Source organism: Heterodontus francisci, chromosome 4 (assembly GCF_036365525.1).
Source record: "Heterodontus francisci isolate sHetFra1 chromosome 4, sHetFra1.hap1, whole genome shotgun sequence".
Classification (NCBI taxonomy): domain Eukaryota; kingdom Metazoa; phylum Chordata; class Chondrichthyes; order Heterodontiformes; family Heterodontidae; genus Heterodontus; species Heterodontus francisci.
Window position 1 is genome coordinate 21,595,008 of NC_090374.1, and position 26,001 is coordinate 21,621,008.

The following is a 26,001-nucleotide window of genomic DNA, read 5'->3' on the forward strand; positions in this document are numbered from 1 at the left end:
CTGCTTAAAGTGATTACTCACCTCAACATATGAAATAGGGAATATTCCTATCTTGTCTCCCAACATTCCTTCAGCCCAGTTTTCATCCACTCGACGTATCACTGTCAAGATATCATCCTGAAGGGAAAATAAATAAATGAGTCACCTGAGAAATCAGTTATAATTCTATTTAACAAAGTAAACAAAATCTACCTCAATAGAAAGGACTGGGGTTTGGAAGCTGTCTGTCCAATCAATTAACAATTTTTCTTGTGAGTGGAAGATAATTTTGGTTGCAGCTCCATTGCTGATTTTAATGACTCCTTGTATGAATGGATGTCACCATTATAAACCGGGCCATGTGCAATAAGCTGAGAGGGGAGCTGAAGAGGAAAATTAGACTGGCAAAGAGAGAATGTGAGAAGAGAATGGCAGTCAACATAAAAGGGAACCCAAAGATCATCTACCAGCAAGTAAATAGTAAGCGGATAGTAAAAGGTGAAGTGGACCTATTAGGGACAGAGAGGGCAGTATATGCTTAAAGGTGTGCGGCAAGGCTAATATAGTTACTGAGTACTTTGTGTCAATGTTCGTCAAGGAAGTGGAATCTGACAAAATATCAGGAGAAGCGGAGAGAGCAAAGGCAATGGATAGGGCAGAAATTGAGAGGGGGAGGTACTAAAAAGGCTGGCTGTGCATGGATTTGTAAAAGGCAGATCATGCTGGACTAATCTAACTGAATTTTTTGATGAAGTAACAGAGAAGGTTGAAGAGGAGAATGTGATGAATGTAGTTTATATGAATTTTAAGAAAGCGTTTCAGAAAGTACCACATAAAAGACTGGTTAATAAAATTGCGGCTTGTGAAATTGGAGTGTCAGTGTCAAACTGGCTTGAAAATTAGCTTAAGCACAGAAAACAGTGAGTCGTAGTTAATGGTTGTTTTTCAGACTGGAGGATGGTAGACAGTGATGTTCCCCAAGAGTCAGTGCTGGGACAACAGCTTTTTTTGGGTTATCTATAAATGATTTGGATCTTGGAATACAGAGTAGAATCGCAAAATTTGCTGATGACCCCAAACTTGGAGGTGTGGTAAACATTGAGGATATGAACCTCCCATAGATAAGCTAAGAGAATGGGCACACAAATGGCAGATGGAATTTAATACTGACAAGTGTGAGGTGATGCATTTTGGCAGAAGGAATAGGAAGAGGCAATATAGACTTAATGGCACAGTTCTAAACAGTGTGCAGGAACAGAGGGACTTGGAGGTGCACGTGCATCGACCTTTGAAGGCGGCAGCACATATTGAGAGTAGTCAGTAAAGCATATGGGACCTTAGGCTTCATAACTAGAGGCACCGAGTTCAGCTAGGAAGTTATGCTTTATAAAGCTCTGGGTAGGCCCCAACTAAAGTACTGCAATCAGTTCTGGTCACCACACTTTAGAAGAATGTAAGGGTCCTTGAGCGGGTGCAGAGATGATTTACCAGAATGGTTCCAGGGATGGGGAATTTTTAGTTACAAAGTTAGGTTGGAAAAGCTGGGGTTGCTCTCTTTCAAACGAAAGAGAGTGAGGAGAGATTTAATAGAAATGTACAAGATTATGACAGGCTTAGATTAGTTAGATAAGGAATAATGGTAAAAGGACTAGGTGACACAGATTGAAGGTTTTGGGCTACAGATGTAGGGGGAATATGAGGAAGAACTTTTTTATGCAGCAGGTGGTAATGACCTGGAACTCACTGTCCACAAGGGTAGTGGAAGCGGAGATAATCATTGATTTCAAAAGGAAATTGGATGGCCAATTGAAGGAAATAGACTTGGAGGGCTATGGGGATCGAGCGAGGAGTGGGACAGACTGGATAGCTCCATGGAGAGCTGGCGTGGTCTCGATGGACTGAATGGTCTCCTTCTGTGTCGTAAATGACTACGACTCTATATGAATGCGTGGTTTACAGTAAAAACAAAACCAGAAGGGTTTGTGCTGATCTGACAGTACAAAACCTCTTCCTGATCTGTAATATAGCACTGGCAAGTTCATACTACTCAGTATTTACAGCTTCTCACAAAACACACAGGACAGGAATCTGGTATTGTATGTTTACCATAATCTGAAGTTAAGGGAAAACCACTGCTTGGACATACAACAAAGAACAGTACAGCACAGGAACAGGCCATTCGGCCCTCCAAGCCTGCGCCGATCTTGATGCCTGCCTAAACTAAAACCTTCTGCACTTCTGGGGACCGTATCCCTCTATTCCCATCCTATTCATGTATTTGTCAAGATGCCTCTTAAACGTCGCTATCGTACCTGCTTCCACCACCTCCCCCGGCAGTAAGTTCCAGGCACTCACCACCCTCTGTGTAAAGAACTTGCCTCGCACATCCACTCTAAACTTTGCCCCTCTCACCTCAAACCTATGTCCCCAAGTAACTGACTCTTCCACCCTGGGAAAAAGCTTCTGACTATCCACTCTGTCCATGCCGCTCATAACTTTGTAAACCATTCAAATATTTTGAATGATGTATTGAGATAGGTACTAGAATAACTTGGGCAAGGAATAACTTCATCTAAACACTTCCAAAATTAGTTAAGTAGAAGATACTCACCACCACTGTCTCAAGGGCAATTCGGGATGGGAAATAAATGCTGCCTTGCCAATGACGCTCACATCCCATGAACAAATTTTTTAAAAGCCCTCACCTTTGAGAATGGCAAGCAATCCTTATCGGCTTCCTTATCTTTCACTTCAAAGTCATAAAGTGCTTTGCACTGTGGCGGAGGCTGAGGTAAAGGTTTAATAATCTGGACAAAGTTGGTGGGGAAAAAACCACGGACACCACTGACTTCTCCATGGTACCAATTTTCATCCACTTGTCGTCGCAGGATAATGATGTCGCCCTTGTTGAATTTAAGATCACCAGGCTCTTTTCCTTCATAGTTGTATAATGCTTTGGCACATGGTAGTTGAGGTATACCCTGCAACACAATACAAATACAATTTTTTAATAAATATAACTCCCACCACCACCATAAATTATGCAACAAGTCACATTTAATTCTCACAGTCCTACAGAAATAGAAGTACTATTTTGAAGGTGAACCTGCAAACTCTGACAGCAAGCATCTGCTGTAACTGTCCTTGGGGACTTCTTTTAAATTTGCAACTATCAAGTAAGGAATTGAGACATTTTCCTACATTACAAAGTACTTCACTGGCTATAAAGCGCTTTGGGATGTTCTGTGTTCATGACAGCAAGTTGTTTTATCTTGGATATCGTGTGTCGGCATTGGTTATACTTACTCAGGTTTCATCTAATCTGTCCCGACGTTCACGACTTGCGCAAATCGTGCATATTACATCATTCACAATGAGAAGGCGGGACTTCATCTCCACAAGGACTGTGCGGTGGTCACTCCTACCAATACTGCCATGGACAGATGCATCTGCGACAGGTAAATTGGTGAGGACGAGGTCAAGTAGGGTTTTCCCTCGTTCGCTCCCTCACCACCTGCTGCAGACACAGTTTAGCAGCTATGTCCTTTCGGACTCAGCCAGCTCGGTCAGTAGTGGTACTACTGAGACACTCTTGGTGATGGACATTGACGTCCCCCACCGTTCTGTGCCATTGCCACCTTCAGTGTTTCTTCCAAGTGGTGTTCAACATGAAGGAGTACTGATTCATTAGCTGAGATGGAGGTGGGGAGGGGGTAATCAACAGCACGCTTCCATGTCCATGTTTGACCTGATGCCAAAAGACTTCATGGATTCCGAAGTTAATGTTGTGGACTCCCAGGGCAACTCCCTTCCGACCGTATACCACCGTGCCACCACCACTGGTGGGTGTCGGTAGGACAGGGTTAGTGATGGTGGTGTTATGGTCAAGTCAGGAGAGGTCAAAGAGCTCTCCCTCTCCTTGTTTGACCACAACAGGTTTAATTCTTTCTTAAAGTGAATGCACTGGCCAATTCAGTAGGTGCTTGATTACTTACGCGCTATGATCACAACAAGAACCAATTCGACAGCTTTTCTTCAGTTAAGAAAGTTAACGTTATTGTTCCTAAATCGAATTAATAAAATACTAAATAACGTGCCAACTTTCACTCTTACACATACAATCGAGGTTTACACACACACACACACACACACACACACAAAAAGATTAGAGTGGGGAAAGGTAGATTGGTTGAATTAGAGTCCATAAAAAAAAAAGGGAATACAGTCTGTGGCGTTTGGTGATTCGGCTGGCTTCTAGATTAATTCGGTGGCCCTGAGGTTTTTTGTTTGAAGAGGTAGATGACTGGTTTGGTGGGTCTCTTGGAGACAGCGATGCGTTGACTTCCTCCCAGGGTTTCTGACTGTAGCCAGAGTATGCAAAGATGGTCAGTCAACAGGAAGGATTCAAAAGCTTTCAAGCTGGAATGGAGGGAGAGAGAGATAGATAGAGGTGGCAAACTAGGTGATTATCGTAAGCTGAAAGGATAACTTTGCTAGCAGCTTGTCTTTTAAGAGATATATAAATTCAGATCTCCAATCAGTGGATCAAAGAAAATTATCATTCAACATAACACCTTGGCGTAATAGTGATGTCTGGGACATTATACGGTATGATTCCCTGAGTATGACTATGTCAGGCTGTTGCTTGATTCGTCTGTGGGATGTCATGACGGATGTTGAGGTTAGGGACAGATGTTTGATTACTCCAGGTCAAGTCGGCATAAGGAGGGAGGAAGTGTTGGGTATTCTAAAAGGCATTAAGGTGGACAAGTCCCCAGCTCCGGATGGGATCTATCCCAGGTTACTGTGGGAAGAGAGAGAGGAAATAGCTGGGGCCTTAACAGATATCTTTGCAACATCCTTAAACACGGGTGAGGTCCCGGAGGACTGGAGAATTGCTAATGTTGTCCCCTTGTTTAAGAAGGGTCGCAGGGATAATCCAGGTAATTATAGACCGGTGAGCCTGACGTCAGTGGTAGGGAAGCTGCTGGAGAAGATACTGAGGGATAGGATCTATTCCCATCTGGAAGAAAATGGGCTTATCAGTGATAAGCAACATGGTTTTGTGCAGGGAAGGTCATGTCTTACCAACTTAATAGAATTCTTTGAGGAAGTCACAAAGTTGATTGATGAGGGAAGGGCTGTAGATGTCGTATATATGGACTTCAGTAAGGTGTTTGATAAGGTTCCCCATGGTAGGCTGATGGAGAAAGTGAAGGCACATGGGGTCCAAGGTGTACTAGCTAGATGGATAAAGAACTGGCTGGGCAACAGGAGACAGAGGGTAGCAGTGGAAGGGAGTTTCTCAAAATGGAGACGTGTGACCAGTGGTGTTCCACAGGGATCCGTGCTGGGACCACTGTTGTTTGTGATATACATAAATGATTTGGAGGAAAGTATAGTTGGTCTGATTAGCAAGTTTGCAGACGACACTAAGATTGGTGGAGTAGCAGATAGTGAAGGGGACTGTCAGAGAATACAGCAGAATATAGATAGACTGGAGAGTTGGGCAGAGAAATGGCAGATGGAGTTCAATCAGGGCAAACGCGAGGTGATGCATTTTGGAAGATCCAATTCAAGAGTGAACTATACAGTAAATGGAAAAGTCCTGGGGAAAATTGATGTACAGAGAGATTTGGGTGTTCAGGTCCATTGTTCCCTGAAGGTGGCAACGCAGGTCAATAGAGTGGTCAAGAAGGCATACGGCATGCTTTCCTTCATCGGACGGGGTATTGAGTACAAGAGTTGGCAGGTCATGTTACAGTTGTATAGGACTTTGGTTCGGCCACATTTGGAATACTGCGTGCAGTTCTGGTCGCCACATTACCAAAAGGATGTGGATGCTTTGGAGAGGGTGCAGAGGAGGTTCACCAGGATGTTGCCTGGTATGGAGGGCGCTAGCTATGAAGAGAGGTTGAGTAGATTAGGATTATTTTCATTAGAAAGACGGAGGTTGAGGGGGGACCTGATTGAGGTGTACAAAATCATGAGAGGTATAGACAGGGTGGATAGCAAGAAGCTTTTTCCCCAGAGTGAGGGATTCAATTACAAGGGGACAAGAGTTCAAAGTGAAAGGGGAAAAATTTAGGGGGGACTTGCGTGGAAAGTTCTTTACGCAGAGGGTGGTGGGTGCATGGAACGCGTTGCCAGCGGAGGTGGTAGACGCGGGCACGATAGCGTCTTTTAAGATGTATCTAGACAAATACATGAATGGGCAGGAAGTAAAGAGATACAGACCCTTCGAAAATAGGCGACAGGTTTAGATAGAGGATTTGGATCGGCGTAGGCTTGGAGGGCCGAAGGGCCTGTTCCTGTGCTGTAATTTTCTTTGTTCTTTAGGTCAGACAGCTAGGTCTACAATCTATCAAGGCTGAAAACAAAGGCAAAAACACATCGCGTCCCGATCAGAAAACTCCTCCACACTGATGCTGTGCTAGTCACTCGCACGGGAACTCAGCTACAAATAATCATTGACTGTTTCTCCCATGTCTGTAATCTGTTGTCATCAAGAAAACCATGGTCTTGGGACAAGGTGTTGCATCTCTGCCCCTGATCACACTAAATAATACTAAATGGTTAGCAAATTCTGCTACCTTGGATCCACAGTGACAGACAATCTGTCCCTTGATGCACAGCTCGATACTCACATGGGGAAAGCAACTCCTACCTTTGGCCGACTCGCAAAACGCGCATGGGATAACACCAAACTGATCCTTAGGACCAAAGCTGATGGTTTCTAAGGCCTGTGTTCTCAGCAAATTGCTGTATGGCTGTGAAACATGGGCAACTTACAGCCACCAGGAAAAGCAGCTCAATAATTCCCACCTTCGCTGTCTATGGCACATTATGGGTATATCCTGGCAGGACAAAATCACAAATGCAGCAGTCCTCTCAAAGGCAGGACTCCCAAGTGTATTGGCACTAATCAAACAGAGGCTGCTTCGGTGGATGGAAGACGGATGCACACGGTTTGGTGAGGTAGCCAGGGCCAGATGACCAGTGGGGCGCCCAAAGTTCCGCTTCAAGGATGCTTGCAAGCACGACATGAAGCCCCTAAATGTCGACTATCACACCTGGGAGTCACTAGCTGGCGAAAGAGGAAAATGGCGACACATTCTGTGGACTGGTGTGCACGACCACGCTGCCTAAATTTTCATGGCTGCCCCCCACCCCACCCCCACTTCCTCCTCTGTGAAACAGGACAAATACATAAAAATGGGACACTAGATATGCTTAGATAAACTAGATACTTTGTAGACAGTGACAGTAAGATACCTTTTCACAAAAGGGCCATAACAGTTAGGAACATAAGAATAGGAGTCAACCATTCAAGGAGATCATGGCTGATTTGTGACCCAACTCCACATATGACAAAAGATTGATGAGGGAAGTAAAATTAGAGTACAAGAGAAAGCTAGCTACAAATATAAAGACAGATAGTAAGAGTTTCTATCGATATTTAAAAAAGAAAAGCGTGAACAAAGTGAGCGTTGGTCCTAGAGAAAGTGAGTCTGGGGAATTAATAATGGATAATAAGGAGATGGCAAATGAATTGAACAGATATTTTTTTATCGGTCTTCACTATTGAGGGATACAAGTAACATCCCAGTATTAACTGTAAGTCAGGAAATGGAAGGGAGGGAGGAACTCAAGAAAATTACAATCACCAGGGAAGTGGTACTGAACAAATTGTTGGAGCTGCGAGTTGACAAGTCCCTGGGTCCTGATGGACTTCATCCTCGGATGTTAAAAGAAGTGGCTAGTGAGATAGTTGATGTGTTAGTTTTAATTTTCCAAAATTCCCTAGATTCGGGGAAGGTTGCGTCAGATTGGAAAATAGCGAATGTCACTCCTTTATTCAAAAAGGGAGGGAGACAGAAAGCAGGAAACTACAGGCCAGTTAGCTTAACATCTGTCTAAGGGAAAATGTTAGAAGCTATTATTAAAGACATTATAGCAGGGCATTTAGAATAATTCAAGGTAATCAGGCAGAGTCAACATGGTTTTGTAAAGGGAAATCATGTTTAACCAATTTATTGGAGTTCTTTGAAGGAGTTATATGTGCTGTGGATAAAGGGGAACCGGTGGATGTATTGTACTTAGATTTCCAGAAGGCATTTGATAAGGTACTACATCAAAGGTTATTGCAGAAAATAAAAGCTCATAGTGTAGGGGATAACATATTGGCATGGACAGAAGATTGGCGAGCTAACAGGAAACAGAATAGGCATAAATGGGTCATTTTCTGGTTGGCAAGATGTAATGAGTGCTGTGCCACAGGGATCTGGGCTGGGGCCTCATCTTTTTACAACTTATATAAGTGACTTAGATGAAGGACCTATGATTGCTAAATTTGCTGATGACACAAAGATAGATAGGAAAGTAAGTTGTGAAGAGGACATAAAGGGGCTACAAAGGGATATAAATAGGTTAAGTGAGTGGGCAAAGACCTGGCAAATGGAGTATAATCTGGTAAAGTGTGAAATTGTCCACTTTGGCAGGAAGAGCAGAAAAGCATATTATCTAAATAGTGAGAGATTGCAGAGCTCAGAGATGCAGAGGGATCTGGATGTCCCAGTGCATGAATCGCAAAAGGTTAGCTAGCATGCAGTTTCAGCACGTAATTAGGAAAGCTAATAGAATGTTATCATTTATCGCAAGGGAAATTTGGTACAAAAGTAGGGAGGTTATGCTTCAGTTATACAAGGCATTTGTGAGACAACATCTGTGTACAGTACTGGTCTCCTTATTTAAGGAAGGATGTAAATGTGCAGCAGGCAGTACAAAGAAGATTTACTAGACTAATACCTGGAATGGGCGGGCTGTCTTACGAGGAAAGATTGGACAGACTAGGCTTGTATCCGCTGGAGTTTAGAAGAGTTAGAGGTGACTTGATTGAAACACAGAAGATCCTGAGGGGTCTTGACAGGGTGGATGTGGAAAGGATGTTTCCCCTTGTGGGAGAATCTAGAACTAGGAGTCACTGTTTAATAATAAGGAGTCGCCCATTTAAGACAGAGATGAGGAGAAATGTTTTCTCTCAGAGGGTCGTGAGTCTTTGGAATTCTCTTCCTCAAAAGGCAGTGGAAGCAGAGTCTTTGAATATTTTTAAGGCAGAGATAGACAGATTCTTGATAAGCAAGGGGGTGAAAGGTTGTCGGGGGGTAGGTGTAAATATGGAGTAATCAGTTCAGCAACTTATTGAATGGTGGAGCAGGTTCGAAGGGCCGAGTGGCCTACTCCTGCTCCTAATTCATATGTACGTATATCCGCCTTTGTCCCATATTTTTTAATACCCTTGGCTAACAAAAATCTATCAAACTCAGTTTTGAAATAAAAATGGCTGTTTGCAGGAGAGTTTTCCAAACTTCTACAACCCTTTGTGTGGAAGTGTTTCCTAACTTCACTCCTGAAAGGCCTGGCTCTAACTTTTAAGTAAAGTCCTAACCCTAGACTTCCCAACCAGCAGAAATAGCTTCCCTCCAACTACCCTCAGTTCTCCTTAATATATTGAAAATCTTGATCAAATCATTCATTCGTCCGAATTCGTCTAAAAACCCTAGTTACGAACCCGCCCCCACCGTTGTAATGTAACCCTAGTTCAAAAAGTCCAAGCATTTGAAAAGTTGAAGAACTTTCAGATTTGTTGTGTTAGGATGAAAATAAAAATATGCAAACATGGATGATGGCAGTCTTTTAGTTATGACAATGATTTATCCTCTTTTATTCTGCACACCTTTATTACAAGCAAATGGCACCTTCTGTTTGGAAACCAATTCTTTCATATTGCCGTGCATCATTTCACAGCTCTCGATTTGAGGCAGCTGAGACATGTGCACGTCAGCATGATTTATAACTGAGAATCACACTGAATGGGTAATGCGGAAAAAAGGATAGCTGGAAGCAAAGTGAGGTATGCAGCACAGTCTGATCTGCTTAAATCAGAACATCTGAAGCCTGTGTGTTGGTGATGGGTACCACCTGAATAGGTATAAAAATTCCAAATGTTACTCGGTGTAAAAAACATGTTGCTATTGACATAACAATGCATCATGGAAATTAAGAGTTTAAAAAATTCCACAGAATGGGGCACCAACAACCGCTCAGCAACAGTCACTAAAGAGGACAAAAAAGCAGCGGGGGTGGGGTCAGTCAGTTGGGTAATTGAGCAGCTAAAGAGAGTTAAGGACTGCTGGATGCAGGAGTTAATTGCCTTTCCACTTAGCTGCTGGATCCAGCAAATCTGCCTCACCAAACCCCTACGATCGGACACCTCCCTCCAAACCCATCCAATCTCTCCAAGACCCCACACCCCACGAGCCTCCAATACCTCAGGCCTCCAAACTCCAATCCCCACCCCCATTAAAACTTCCTCCTTATGTACTGGAGAAGTCCTTTGCAAATTTCTGGCATCTAAATGCTGAATGATTTCTCTCATCAACCCGATCGTGTTTGTCTCTATGACCTTGCTAGGCAGATAATTTCGAGCACTTGCTGATGTTCCATGTAATTGCTTGACTTCCTTCACCCTACCAATGGCAGATGTGCCGATAGATGTCTAGGTCACAAGCTTTAGAATTCTCCCCCTGTACCTCTCCTTACAGTTTCATCGACAGGTTTAAGTGGCATTGCACAATACATGATCAAGAATTTGTTTTTAACAGTAGTACTTTCCAAGAAATGTATTATGGCACCATTTCTGTCATCACTTGAGAATAACCAGTGACTCATTTTATGGGGCTAATATATTGATATTGAAAACCACTAGGAAATACACACCAGGAATCCTGCAGTTCTTTAAGTACAGTGACAACTTAGCAAACAATATGAGCAGCTGCAGAGTACCAAAATCCTCATAGCACAAAGAGATACTTGGAAAAAGGAAAGCCATTCAGACTGCACTGATGGAGATTTGCTGGAAGTCTTTACAACTCATTCTATTATCTGGGTGCTTTTTCATTGTGTGCGCTGGGTATTCATTGGTCCAGTGCACTGTGTGGTAAAAGTTACCTGAAGACAGAAAAATGCTGGATTACAGGGCAGTCAACTGACAGTGAAGCCCAATGTTTTCAGCTTCCTGCAAGGCTTTCAGCAGCTGTGTCCACTTCACCTCTATAAACTTTGAATGACTTCAGCAGCCATATTATTCAGTGCTCCCCCACCCCACCAACAATTAGTTTAAAGTTTTCTTTAATCCTGAATGCACTGTTTTGTGGTGATGGGTACAAGGCTGCTTGTATCCTGTACATCTGTAATTTAGCCATCATTCATGAGGGGTCTAGACAGGGGACGTGGACAAGGTTTCTTTGACGAGGGAAGGCATTGCTATGCCGTCCTCACAATCTCCAGATGCACACACCTGGTTTTTATCTCCCTAACCCAGTTGCCTTTAGGCTAATTTTAGTGTCCCATTGCCACCCAATGGGTTTTCCCAACTCCACAATCAAGGAAACCCTTGCACTACTTTAAACCTGCTTTCACGAATGGAAATCAGTACTCAATAGGTCATGGATTACACAACATAAAACAAAAATGCACAAAATTAAACACTGTTCGAAAAAAAATTTCATTTATTTATTTATTTAGTGATACAGCACTGAAACAGGCCCTTCAGCCCACCGAGTCTATGCTGACCAATAACTACCCATTTATACTAATCCTACATTAAACCCATATTCCCTACCACATCCTCACTATTCTCCTACTGGGGTCAATTTACAATGGCCAATTTACCTATCAACCTGCAAGTCTTTGGCTGTGGGAGGAAACCAGAGCACATGGCAGAAACCCACGCAGTCACAGGGAGAACTTACAAACTCCACACAGGCAGTACCCAGAACTGAACCCGGGTCGCTGGAGCTGTGAGGCTGCGGTGCTAACTACTGCGCCACTGTGCCGCCCATTTGCAGAACCATGTAAAATATTGCACTTTTATGGTTTGCATGCATTCTCAATATTTGCTGTTATCATGGGAATTGGAACTCAGCAGAATGTGGGCATTAACTACACTAAATTTACAGCACAGAAACAGACCATTCAGCTCACCGTGATCTATGCCGGTGTTTATGCTCCATACATCCCACCCGACTTCATCTCACCCTATCAGCGGATCCTTCTATTCTTTTCTCTCTCATGTACTTGTCTAGCTTCCCCGACTGCAAATTTTTTTTTATTCGTTCATGGGATGTGGGCGACGCTGGCCAGGCCAGCATTTATTGCCCATCCCTAATTGCCCTTGAGAAGGTGATGGTGAGCTGTTTTCTTGAACCATGCGGGGTAGGTATACCCACAGTGCTGTTAGGAAGGGAGTTCCAGGATTTTGACCCAGCGACAGTGAAGGAAGGGCGATATAGTCCCAAATCAGGATGGTGTGCGACTTGGAGGGGAACTTATGGTGGTGGTGTTCCGATGCATTTGCTGCCCTTGTCCTTCTAGTTGGTAGAGGTTGCCAGTTTGGAAGGTGCTGTCTAAGGAGCCTTGGTGCGTTGCTGCAGTGCATCCTGTAGATGGTACACACTGCTGCCACTGTGCATCGGTGGTGGAGGGAGTGAATGTTTGTAGATGGGGTGCCAATCAAGTGGGCTGCTTTGTCTTGGATGGTCGTAGTCATAGTCATAGAGAGATGCAGCACTGAAACAGGCCCTTCGACTCACTGAGTCTGTGCCGACCATCAACCACCCATTTATACAAATCCTGCATTAATCCCATATTCCCTACCACATCCCCTCAATTCTCCTACCTCCTACCTACACTAGGGGCAATTTACAATGGCCAATTTACCTATCAACCTGCAAGTCTTTGGCTGTGGGAAGAAACCGGAGCACCCGGTGGAAACCCATGCGGTCACAGGGAGAACTTGCAAACTCCGCACAGGCAGTACCCAGAACCGAACCTGGGTCACAGGAGCTGTGCGGCTGCAGTGCTAACCACTACACCGCCACTGTGTCGAGCTTCTTGAGTGTTGCCGGAGCTGCACCCATCCAGGCCAGTGGAGAGTATCCCATCACACTCCTGACTTGTGCCTTGTAGATGGTGGTCAAGCTTTGGGGAGTCAGGAGGTGAGTTACTCGCCTCAGGATTCCTAGCCTCTGAACTGCTCTTGCAGCCACGATATTTATATGGCTACTCCAGTTCAGTTTCTGGTCAATGGTAGCCCCTAGGATGTTGATTGAGAGGGATTCAGCGATGGTAATGCCGTTGAATGTCAAGGGGAGATGGTTAGATTCTCTCTTGTTGGAGATGGTCATTGCCTGGCACTTGTGTGGCGCGAATATTACTTGCCACTTATCAGCCCAAGCCTGGATATTGTCTAGGTCTTGCTGCATTTCTACACGGACTGCTTCAGTATTTGAGGAGTCACGAATGGTGCTGAACATTGTGCAATCATCAGCCAACATCCCCACTTCTGACCTTATGATTGAAGGAAGGTCATTGATGAAGCAGCTGAAGATGGTTGGGCCTAGGACACTACCCTGAGGAACTCTTGTAGTGATGTCCTGGAGCTCAGATGATTGACCTCCAACAACCACAACCATCTTCCTTTGCGCTAGGTATGACTCCAGCCAGCGGAGGGTTTTCCCTGATTCCCATTGACCTCAGTTTTGCTCGGGCTCCTTGATGCCATACTCAGTCAAATGTTGCCTTGATGTCAAGGGCAGTCACTCTCTAACAGGTCCACTCCTAACCGTGAGCTTTTGCTGATCTGCCATTTCTAATTCTCATTGTTTTAAAAAAAAAACCATTGCCATGTCTGTAAGTACTTTGCATTACAAAGCGACATTTTTTGGACTGACCAACATTAATGACAGGAAGGCACACTTAAACAAGACTATCAAAATCATTAGCAGCAATTTAGTGACACTCGATTCTACTTAACTTTTTTTTTAAAGAGTTGCAAGGCTCATGGGAATAATTTACAAAATAAATAGCGGTGAAATGCAAATGATGGAATCACGCTATGTTTGATTGGATAATATGTTGCTGCTTCACTTCCTCTATTGGTTCATCTGAAACGTACTCATGCTTGACGTATCGCAAAGTGCAAAGGCCTATTACAACTTTGAGCCCATAATACTTATCACTACTCCCTCAAAATAAAAGCACCAGTATCTGTCAGAGCAATTTTTTTTCCAGTTACCTTGAAGCAAAGGAGCTCATTTTCAATGCATCCCTGAAGAATATATTTGACTGACCCCGGTACATAACTTGCTATTTAAAATAGTGCATACTGCAGCAATTTGTGAAGGTCAGAACTCCTTTTTGGAAAAAGTTAAAAGTCACTGTGAATGCTAAAGGTGTTTTTATATTGCGTGATTGCAGCTGGGTTCCCTAAGCATGGTTCCCGTGTAATAGATGGAAAATAAAATTTAAAACTGCTGATATGCAGAAAGACTGACAGCCTGTAACTCCCACTTAAAGATTATCCTGGCAGCCCATCTCGGCTAGTCAGAGGGTCAGAGAATAGTCCAGCCGGCTCTTTCGAAGGACAATCCAATCCCACTCACCCCCTTTCCCCATAACCCTGCAAATGTTTTTTTCCCTTTGAGACCTGGCAGTTTTATAAGCGGCCTCACAAGATCCATGCCTGGGGACTATAGCCACACTAGCACAGATCTCACACAAGATTGCCCTAAAAATGATTATGCCCGTCAGCATTTGAAAAGAGGGAAAATTGGTTAGCTTTTTGCGCACCCAAAACATTAATGGGCGGCACAGTGGCACAGTGGTTAGCACCGCAGCCTCACAGCTCCAGCAACCCGGGTTCAGTTCTGGGTACTGCCTGTGCGGAGTTTGCAAGTTCTCCCTGTGTCTGCATGGGTTTCCGTCGGGTGCTCCGGTTTCCTCCCACCTCCAAAAGACTTGCAGGTTGATAGGTAAATTGGCCATTGTAAATTGCCCCTAGTGTAGGTAAGTGGTAGGAGAATGGTGGGGATGTGATAGAGAATATGGGATTAATGTAGGATTAGTATAAATGGGTGGTTGTTGGTCGGCACAGACTCGGTGGGCCGAAGGGCCTGTTTCAGTGCTGTATCTCTAAATAAATTTTTAAAAAAAATTTACCTTCCTTTTCAGATGCTAACAAACTTCTTTGACAGCACCTCCCAAACCTGTGACATCTACCGCCTACAAGAACAAAGGCAACGGACAAGTGGGAACATCTCCGACCAGTAAGTTCCCCTCCTCGTCACACACCATTCTGACTTGGAACTATAATTGCTGTCATTGGGTCAAAACCCTGGAACTCTTTCTCTAACAGCACCGTGGGTGTACCTACGTCACATGGACTGCAGCAATACAAGACGACAGCTCACCACCATCTTCTCAAGGGCAATTAGGGATGGGCAACAAAGCTGGCCTTGCCAGTGATGCTCACAACCCAAGAATGGATAATAAAAAAACTTGCTGTGTATGTCCATATGTCCAGCATTATTTCATTACTGCTACCTAATGAATAACCCTCTGTTCAGCATTGTTTGATAATTTGCCACAATTGCAGTCTACACTCACTTTTGTAGAATGGCAAATCCGGTGAGTTACACAGGCAACTGTCGGCTTCCTTGGAATCATCTTCCAATGAGAGAATAATGTGCATTTATATGGTGTCTTTCATGACCTCAGGAGGTCCTAAAGCACTTTCTAGCCCTTGAACTACCTTTTTGAAGCATAGCCACTGTTGTAAAGTAGGAAACATGGCTACCAAATTTTGCACAGCAAGCTGCCACAAACTGCAATGCAGTCATGACCAGATAATCTGTTTTAGTGATGTTGGTTGAGGAATAAATATTGGTCAGGAGACACTGGGGCAAACTCCCCTGCGCTTCCTCGAAATAGTGCCATGGAATCATTTATGTCCAGCTTACAGAGCAAACTGAGCCTCAGTTTAACGTCACAGCTGAAAGATGGCACTTCCGAGAGCTCAGAAAGCACTGGAGTTTAACCTAGACTTTGTGCTCAAGTCTCTGGAGTGGTGTTAAACTCAAAGACAAGAGTGCTACTAACTGAGGCACAGCTGACAGTAAGAACACACTTCTCAACACCTTCGAAAAAAGGAATAACATTTTGAACATAGTATATCCTATCCATGTCAATTTCATGTAGAAAAGAATTGCAGTCTAAAAACTTGAATTGTAACGAGGATTTGATTTTAAAGCGTACAAGTTAGCTTCACTGTGCAGTCCAATGAAATTAGAAACATGTTCCAAGGTTTATAGGATAGACTCAATTTATAATGCACAAGCTGCATAGACCGTGTATGTGTGTGCACATATAAGCCCCATCAACACATTGTAGGCTATACACATGTAACTTCACAACCATGCCCCTGTCTATTAGGGTGCATTGTTGTCACCTATTGCTGGACGAGACCCAATGGACTCCCTCGTAGCAACCTTGTCTGGATGGTAGCGGAGAAGAAATGTAAAATTGCATTTTTAAAAATGCCTCAGTATTAGAGTTACACAAATTAAAAAAGGTAATTAAAATCAAAAAAAAAAGCTGAGTGGGTTTGCAATGACAGATCAGTTGGGGCTAGTTGTGAGGGTGAAAATCTTGGTGGAAAAAGGGAGGTGAGTCTACCAAGGGAGGGAGCGGGAGGCTTGGAAAGTTGTTCAGTCTGGTTCAAAATACGATTAATTCACACCCATAAGTTTCTTATTTAATATTTTAAAACAAGGTAAAATCACACTCGAAAAGATGTTATTTGCTCATATGAAAAGAGCTGTAAAATATGCAGTCTATAAAATTAAAAAAAAAATCTATCTCACAAATTAGACCACGGTTTCTTTCTAGAATTTTAACTGCAGTTGACTTGATGCCATCAAACCCTGGGATGTCCCCTTAACAAAGCCATCACGGTGCATAATTAAGTGTGACTATGCAGAAAATTACACATCTGCTTTTGATTTTGAGCTGGCAACATTGATGTCACCAGATAGGAGCGTAAATAAGAGTAGTGAGTGCAATATGAATACAGGGAGTTGTCTACAGTGGTGGCAAACAGGGCTAATGTTACTAATTAAACAGTATGTAAAGTAATCCAGAAACAGGCGAAAACTATCTTTTTAAAAGGCATGCCAACATACAATGTAGCTGAGTGCATCAATGCACTAAGTACAATCATGTGCAATGGCACAAAACTCAATTCACGTGTCTACTAAACATTTATGAGTTCAGTGCACAGATGCCTGGGTGACGCAGCAATTTTATGCAATGCCCTTTTGGCTCTGTAGCTTCTACTTGAATCCAGCCTAGTTAATTCCTCCTAGTTTGTACAGTTCCAACTAAAGAACGAGAGTTATGGGCCAGTTTTAACCTGGTTCCTGGTGAAAGCAAGTCCACAGCTCAAAAAAATGCAAATAAATCAACCAAATGAGCAATCTCACTCTGGAGCAGCTGGTGTGAGCAAACAGATACTTGCACAGGAGGGAACATAGATCTCACGTTGGAGACAAGGCACATATGGTGGGCAACGGAGCTTGCATCTACAACATGCTGTACCTAACCTGAAAAGCACTGCATTTCCAGCACTGATGATACAAAAGCACGAAAGAAAATCAGAAACACACAATGTGAGCATAAGAAATAAATACATTAAGAAGGGCAAGATAATACCATTACACACATCCAGTCAATCTCAAACACCATTCACCCATCATAACATGCTATCTCATTAAAGCAACAAATAAATCAATGCAGGAAAAATTTGGCAAATTGTTCTTCTGCTTCTTTGCTGCAGGAGATTGCTTGTATGAGTCCTTATAAGAACCCCGACAACTGGAAATGTCTACACTCAGTAAGTTCCCTTTTAAAGGGCTGTCCATACTAGCCACATCTGCGGTTCCCACGTGCTTCCATGCTTCTCTTTCATGTTCACGCACTGTAATTGCACTGGGATTGAAAAGGGTTTCACGTAACAAATGAAAAACAGACACACCAGAGGTGTGTTTGTTGAATGGCTATTTAAAGGAATTGGGGTCATTCACAATACCTATGAGTTTCTGAAATATTGTCAAGCAATATGTACTCCACTTTACCCCACAATAGTAGTAGCAGGCAGGTCACTTAAAACTAGGTTTTTTTAAAATGTCACGTTGCTGTTGCCCCTTCCACAGCCATAAACTTAACGTGATCCAACAAGGGACAGTCTAAAAGCAGAGAGAACATGATCCTACCTGAACTTCGTGGTTCAAGTGTTGGTACTGCAGAACGCAATCCATGTACAGTTTTGTTGTATCAAACAATACAAGACTGATACAGTTCAGTCCATTGTTCGTTTACATGCTTGATTCATATTTAAAATCTCCACCAACACTTGATTTCATCAACAACTTGTATTTACAGAATACCTTCAACATAATTAAAACGACCCAAAGCACTTCACAGAGGCATTATATAACCAAATAGAACACCGAGCCAGTGGGCTACTCCTGCTCCTAATTCGTATGTTCGTATATTAGGGCAGATGATCAAAAGCTTGGTGAAAGAGGTAGGTTTTAACAAGCATCTTAAAGGCAGAAAGAGAAGAAGGGCGAAGAGGTTTAGTTTTAGTTTTTTCGTTTTAGTTTTAGAGATACAGCACTGAAACAGGCCCTTCGGCCCACCGAGTCTGTGCCGACCATCAACCACCCATTTATACTAATCCTACACTAATTCCATATTCCTACCACATCCTCACCTGTCTCTATATTTCCCTACCACCTACCTACACTAGGGGCAATTTATAATGGCCAATTAACCTATCAACCTGCACGTCTTTGGCATGTGGGAGGAAACCGGAGCACCCGGAGGAAACCCACGCAGACACAGGGAGAACTTGCAAACTCCACACAGGCAGTACCCAGAATTGAACCCGGGTCGCTGGAGCTGTGAGGCTGTGGTGCTAACCACTGCGCCGCCCAAGGGAGGGAATTCCAGAGCTTAGGGCCTAGACAGCTGAACGCGTGGCCACCAATGGTGGATATTAAAATTGGGGATGTTCAAGTGGCCGGAATGAGAGGAACCCAGATATCTGAGGGTTGTAGGGCTGGAAGAGATTAAAGATAGGGAGGGGCCAGGCCACGGAGGGATTTGAAGACAACAATGAGAATTTTAAAACCAAGGCGTTGTTTAACCAGGAACCAGTGTAAATCAGAGAGCACGGGGTGATGGGTGTATGGGAATTGGTGCATGTTAGGCCACGGGCAGCGGAGTTTTGATGACCTCAAATTAATGGGGAACTTGCTCGTCCAGCTAGGAGTGCGTTGGAATAGACAAATCTGGAGATAGAGTCATAAAGAGATACAGCACTGAAACAGGCTCTTCGGCCGTCTGTGCCGACCAACAACCACCCATTTACACTAATCCTACATTAATCCCATATTCCCTACCACATCCCCACCTTCCCTCAATTCTCCGACCACCTACCTACACTAGGGGCAATTTACAATGGCCAATTTACCTATGAACCTGCAAGTCTTTGGTTGTGGGAGGAAACCGGAGTACCCGGCGGAAACCCACGCAGTCACAGGAAAAACTTGCAAACTCCCACAGTCAGGACCCAGAACCGAAATCAGGTTGCTGGAGCTGTGAAGCTCCAATGCTAACCACTGCGCCGCCCAAACAAAGAGAACAAAGATACGGGTGAGGGTTTCAGCAGAAGAGCTGAGGCAGAGGCAGGCAGGCAGTCTTAGCAATGGCATGGATATGTGGTTGGAAACTCACCTCGGGGTCAAATATTACATCCAAGTTTCAGCCTCAGACAGTTGTCAGCAAGAGGGATGGAGTCAGTGGCTAGAGAACAGAGCTTGTGTCGAGGATCCAAGAAATTACTCTAATCCTCTCAATATTTAATTTCCACACAGTATGAACAGTAAATGCACAGTGAAAGTTGGCAAGTTTAATAAAAGTCATCTCGTGGTGAGGTGGCATTCTAAGAATGGCTGAAACCCATCAACATGGTTCTGGATTTGCCTACCTACACTTCTCCAAAGTCGGACTGCTCAATAGGCCACTGGCCTTGCACTATCTGCTGCGCCAAACTTTGTATTGCAATCTTAGCCTTCCACTTGGCCGGACTTAAAAGGAACTGTGAAAAGATCTCTGCAGGCTATCAGCAGGTGGGAATTCCCATTTACTGGCAAGCCATCCAACAAAAAATCCAACCACTCAGCAGATGGTGTGCCAATTTAAGTGAAGGTTAAACATAGACTCTGCAATACAAAAAGGCAATTGTTTATGATTGAATCAGAGCTTTCTTTTGGGCCTCCTTATCTCGAGAGACAATGGATACGCGCCTGGAGGTGGTCAGTGGTTTGTGAAGCAGCGCCTGGAGTGGCTATAAAGGCCAATTCTGGAGTAACAGGCTCTTCCACAGGTGCTGCAGAGAAATTTGTTTGTTGGGGCTGTTGCACAGTTGGCTCTCCCCTTGCGCCTCTGTCTTTTTTCCTGCCAACTACTAAGTCTCTTCGACTCGCCACAATTTAGCCCTGTCTTTATGGCTGCCCGCCAGCTCTGGCGAATGCTGGCAACTGACTCCCACGACTTGTGATCAATGTCACACGATTTCATGTCGCGTTTGCAGACGTCTTTATAACGGAGACATGGACGGCCGGTGGGTCTGATACCAGTGGCGAGCTCGCTGTACAATGTGTCTTTGGGGATCCTGCCATCTTCCATGCGGCTCACATGGCCAAGCCATCTCAAGCGCCGCTGACTCAGTAGTGTGTATAAGCTGGGGATGTTGGCCGCTTCAAGGACTTCTGTGTTGGAGATATAGTCCTGCCACCTGATGCCAAGTATTCTCCGAAGGCAGCGAAGATGGAATGAATTGAGGCGTCGCTCTTGGCTGGCATACGTTGTCCAGGCCTCGCTGCCGTAGAGCAAGGTGCTGAGGACACAGGCCTGATACACTCGGACTTTTGTGTTCCGTGTCAGTGCGCCATTTTCCCACACTCTCTTGGCCAGTCTGAACATAGCAGTGGAAGCCTTACCCATGCGCTTGTTGATTTCTGCATCTAGAGACAGGTTACTGGTGATAGTTGAGCCTAGGTAGGTGAACTCTTGAACCACTTCCAGAGCGTGGTCGCCAATATTGATGGATGGAGCATTTCTGACATCCTGCCCCATGATGTTCGTTTTCTTGAGGCTGATGGTTAGGCCAAATTCATTGCAGGCAGACGCAAACCTGTCGATGAGACTCTGCAGGCATTCTTCAGTGTGAGATGTTAAAGCAGCATCGTCAGCAAAGAGGAGTTCTCTGATGAGGACTTTCCGTACTTTGGACTTCGCTCTTAGACGGGCAAGGTTGAACAACCTGCCCCCTGATCTTGTGTGGAGGAAAATTCCTTCTTCAGAGGATTTGAACGCATGTGAAAGCAGCAGGGAGAAGAAAATCCCAAAAAGTGTGGGTGCGAGAACACAGCCCTGTTTCACACCACTCAGGATAGGAAAGGGCTCTGATGAGGAGCCACCATGTTGAATTGTGCCTTTCATATTGTCATGGAATGAGGTGATGATACTTAGTAGCTTTGGTGGACATCCGATCTTTTCTAGTAGTCTGAAGAGACCACGTCTGCTGACGAGGTCAAAGGCTTTGGTGAGATCAATGAAAGCAATGTAGAGGGGCATCTGTTGTTCACGGCATTTCTCCTGTATCTGACGAAGGGAGAACAGCATGTCAATAGTCGATCTCTCTGCACGAAAGCCACACTGTGCCTCAGGGTAGACGCGCTCGGCCAGCTTCTGGAGCCTGTTCAGAGCGACTCGAGCAAAGACTTTCCCCACTATGCTGAGCAGGGAGATTCCACGGTAGTTGTTACAGTCACCGCGGTCACCTTTGTTTTTATAGAGGGTGATGATGTTGGCATCGCGCATGTCCTGGGGTACTGCTCCCTCGTCCCAGCACAGGCATAGCAGTTCATGTAGTGCTGAGAGTATAGCAGGCTTGGCACTCTTGATTATTTCAGGGGTAATGCTGTCCTTCCCAGGGGCTTTTCCGCTGGCTAGGGAATCAATGGCATCACTGAGTTCCGATTTGGTTGGCTGTATGTCCAGCTCATCCATGACTGGTAGAGGCTGGGCTGCATTGAGGGCAGTCTCAGTGACAGCATTCTCCCTGGAGTACAGTTCTAGGTAGTGCTCAACCCAGCGGTCCATCTGTTTGCGTTGGTCAGTGATTATGTCCCCCGATTTAGATTTGAGGGGGGTGATCTTCTTGATGGTTGGCCCAAGAGCTCTCTTCATGCCATCATACATTCCTCTGATGTTTCCGGTGTCTGAGGCCAGCTGAATATGACTGCATAGGTGTTGCCAGTAGTCGTTTGCGCAACGCCTAGCTGTTCTTTGTGCTTTAGGTTGATTAAATTTGTCTACTGTCATACATTAGACGTGGCCAAGACTGAGAATTTCAGATATTAAAATGATCAAGCCGCAACGTTAGAACGAAAGAGAGGCCATCCTGCCATGGAAATGTACTGCTGTTCCTTCACCATTGCTGGGTCAAAATCCTAGAACTCACTACCTAACAGCACTGTGTGAACACCTTCACAAAGATTGCAGCAGCTCAAGGTAGCCTCAAGGACAATAAGGGACGGGCAGCAAATGCTGGGCAATAAGTCTGCCACATACATTAATGAATAAATGTTTTAAAAAGACAGTTTTGGGTAGAGAAGACTCCTCAAATACTTCAAAGCTCTTCAACGTGCAATAAATTACTTCTAGATGCAGTCACGATTGTGATGTAGACAAACGTAACAGCCATTTTGCACACAGCTTGGTCACACACGAATAACCAGTCAGACTATTTTTGGTAGTGATGACTAACTGGGCATGGGGGCAGTGGTCGGTGCTGGATGGGGAACTAGGAGAACTCTGCTCTTCCTCAAACAGTGCTGTGGCACCCTCAGCATCAGGAGGGGTGGGTGATGCCTCCATTTCTAGTCTCACCTGAAGGATGGCACCTTAGACAGTATGGAACTGCACTGAGTGTCAACCTAGATTTTGTGCTGAAGTCCTAGCTTGTGTCCAGAAACCACAATCATCTGATTCAGAGGTGACAATGTTACTCACTATACCAAACTATCACTCATGGAATGATTTCAAAGCAACCTAAAGTGACTACCCACTATGTAAGTGTGCTTACAATGTGTTCTCAGTGTACAGCGTTTTGATTATTCAAAGAGTCTTTTCAACACTTGGCCTGTTCAGAACAATCATTGCTGCTAAATGGTGCCACTAACCTAAGATTAACAGAAAGTACCATTCTTTCAACATTTATTACCATGTAATCTACTAAAAATAAACCTCTCAATACTCTTAAAAAAAAGTCAGTGCATTAAATAGCTGAATTTTCAAGGCACTCTAGTTGACATGTTCATGCTTCCATGCTTTTCAGACCAGGAGTCATCTCCTTGATGCCCGTAGCTGGTAAGCTCTTGATGAAACGAGCACACACACACACACGGACCATAGTTGTCGTCTTTCTGGGAAACAGCAGCTCATATTTATGCAGCTGGTTATCAACCCACAATCAGGATGGACAAAACCATGGGACACATGCAGCATCAAGAAACACCACCTGACCCAACAACAGAGGTCCCTGCTTTCGACCTCCCTTGAAGACAGTGGTCAGCGCTCAACCAAATCCACACAGGCATGGACAACTCTGACAACTGCTTCACAGGTCGAAGATGAGCGATACCCCAAAATGTGACTGTGGCCATGAGATACAGACCATGGAACTCATATCAACCTGCCCACTGAGGTCTGTTACGGGAAGCATCTCAGGAGGCCACTGAATGGATAGCCAAACTGGACATCCCATTATAAGCTTTTCTGTCATATAAAAGTGGCCTTCAAGGCACTTTTGAAAAGAGCCTGACATTGTTTATGATTATTGACATCTAATAGTTACAAAATAAGGATATATTTATTTTACTTTGAAAAACATGCAAGGAGCAAAAGTTGGCCACTCCAACATAAGCATAAATAGATCCATCCTGTAACTTTACAACACTTTCTAATCTCTTTGAACAAGCCATTTCAGAAACATGACCCTTTGCCTCACATGTAGTACTTGCACAAGCCAAGGGTGCAATCCAGTTTCTGTTAAAAGCTTTTGCTGAAATCTATGGGAATAATTTGACTGGGATGTAAGGAATGCGGATTCACTCTGCACTTTTTTTTTTTAACAGCAGGACAAAGCTCAGGCAAATTTGACACCAGCAGCGTACTGGCATGCCTCACACACACTTCCAATTGGTCGGTAAATTGCAGAAGGTTCACAGGCTACCATAACTCGTGTTAAGGTGCAACATATTCAGTGAACTTTAATACAACAACTTGCATGTATTCATCTCCCTCAGTGTAGTAAAATACCCCAAGGCTCTTCACAGGAACATTACCAAACAAAATCTGACACCGAACCAAGTAAAAGCATAATAAGACAGGTGACCAAAAGCTTGGTCAAAGAGGGAGGTTTTAAGTAGACAATTCTTTGAAGCACAATTATTTTCAAACATATTCATTTGCAGGATATGGGCATCGTTGGTAAGGCTGGCATTGATAGTCCATCCCTAATAGTTGCTCTCAAGTTCAAGAGGCTTTAAATGATTACGTTGCATCTGTGTTCATTATGGAGAAGGACGATGTAGGTGCAGAGATCAGGGAGGCGGATTGTGTAATACTGAACACATTGGCATTGAAAGGGAGGAAGTATTAGCGGTTTTAGCGGGCTTGAAAATGGATAAATCCCCAGGCTCAGATGAGACTTGGTGGGCCAAAGGGCCTGTTTCAGTGCTGTATCTCTAAATAAATAAAAAATAAATAAAGATTGGAGGCCAGCGAATGTGGTACCATTATTCAAGAAGGGTAGTACGGATAAACCAGGTAATTACAGGCCAGTGAGTCTAACATCAGTGGCCGGGAAACTATTGGAAAAATTCTGAGGGATAGGATTTATCTCCACTTGGAGAGGCAGGGATTAATCAGGGATAGTCAGCATGGCTTTGTCAGGGGGAGATCATGTCTAACCAACTTGATTGAATTTTTCAAGGCGGTGACTAGATGTGTAGATGAGAGTAAAGCAGTTGATGTAGTCTACATGGATTTCAGTAAGGCTTTTGATAAAGTCCCACATGGGAGATTGGTTAATAAGGTAAGAGCCCATGGGATCCAGGGCAATTTGGCAAATTGGATCCAAAACTGGCTTCGTGGCAGGAGGCAGAGGGTGATAGTGGAGGGTTGTTTTTGCAAGTGGAAGCCTGACACCAATGGTGTACCACAGGGGTTGGTGCCAGGATCCTTGCTGTTTATAGTGTACATTAATGATTTAGACGTGAATATAGGAGGTATGATCAGTAAGTTTGCAGATGACATTAAAATTGGTGGTGTCGTAAATAGTGAGGAGGAAAGCCTGAGATTACAGGACGATACAGATGGGCTCGTAAGATGGGCGGAGCAGTGGCAAATGGAATTGAATCCAGAGGAGTGTGAGGTGATGCATTTTGGGAGGACTAACAAGACAAGGGAATATACAATGGATGGTAGGACCCTAGGAAGTAGAGAGGGTCAGAGGGACCTTGGTGTACCTGTCCATACATCACTGAAGGCAGCAGCACAGGTAGATAAGGTGGTTGGGATACTTGCCTTTATTAGCGGAGGCACAGAATATAAGAGCAGGGAGGTTATGATGGAGCTGTATAAAATGCTAGTTAGGCCACAGTTGGAATACTGTGTACAGTTCTGGGCACCACACTATAGGAAGGATGTAACTGCACTGGAGAGGGTGCACAGGAGATTCACCAGGATGTTACCTGGGCTGGAGCATTTCAGCTGTGAAGACAGACTGAAAAGACTGGGGTTGTTTTCCTTCAAGCAGAGAAGACTGAGGGGGGACCCAATTGAGGTATACAAAATTATGAGGGGCATTGATAGGTTAGATAGGAAAAAACGTTGTCCCTTAGCGGAGGAGTCAAAAACCAGGGGGCATAGATTTATGGTAAGGGCCAGGAGGTTTAGAGGGGATTTGAGGAACCCTCACAACATTTA

General features: G+C 44.2%; 1 protein-coding gene across 2 annotated transcripts in view; it reads right to left on the reverse strand.

Annotated features, from left to right (window-relative positions):
* sh3rf1 (SH3 domain containing ring finger 1) overlaps positions 1 to 26,001 on the reverse strand; it is a 202,963-nt gene that overhangs the window by 64,669 nt on the left and 112,293 nt on the right. For both annotated transcript variants that reach the window (XM_068029266.1, XM_068029267.1), the window contains exons 3-4: positions 2,685 to 2,960; positions 22 to 117 (exon numbers count right to left, since the gene is read on the reverse strand). In XM_068029266.1, the coding sequence (XP_067885367.1) occupies positions 22 to 117; positions 2,685 to 2,960 (372 nt within the window). The remainder of the gene's footprint in view (positions 1 to 21; positions 118 to 2,684; positions 2,961 to 26,001) is intronic.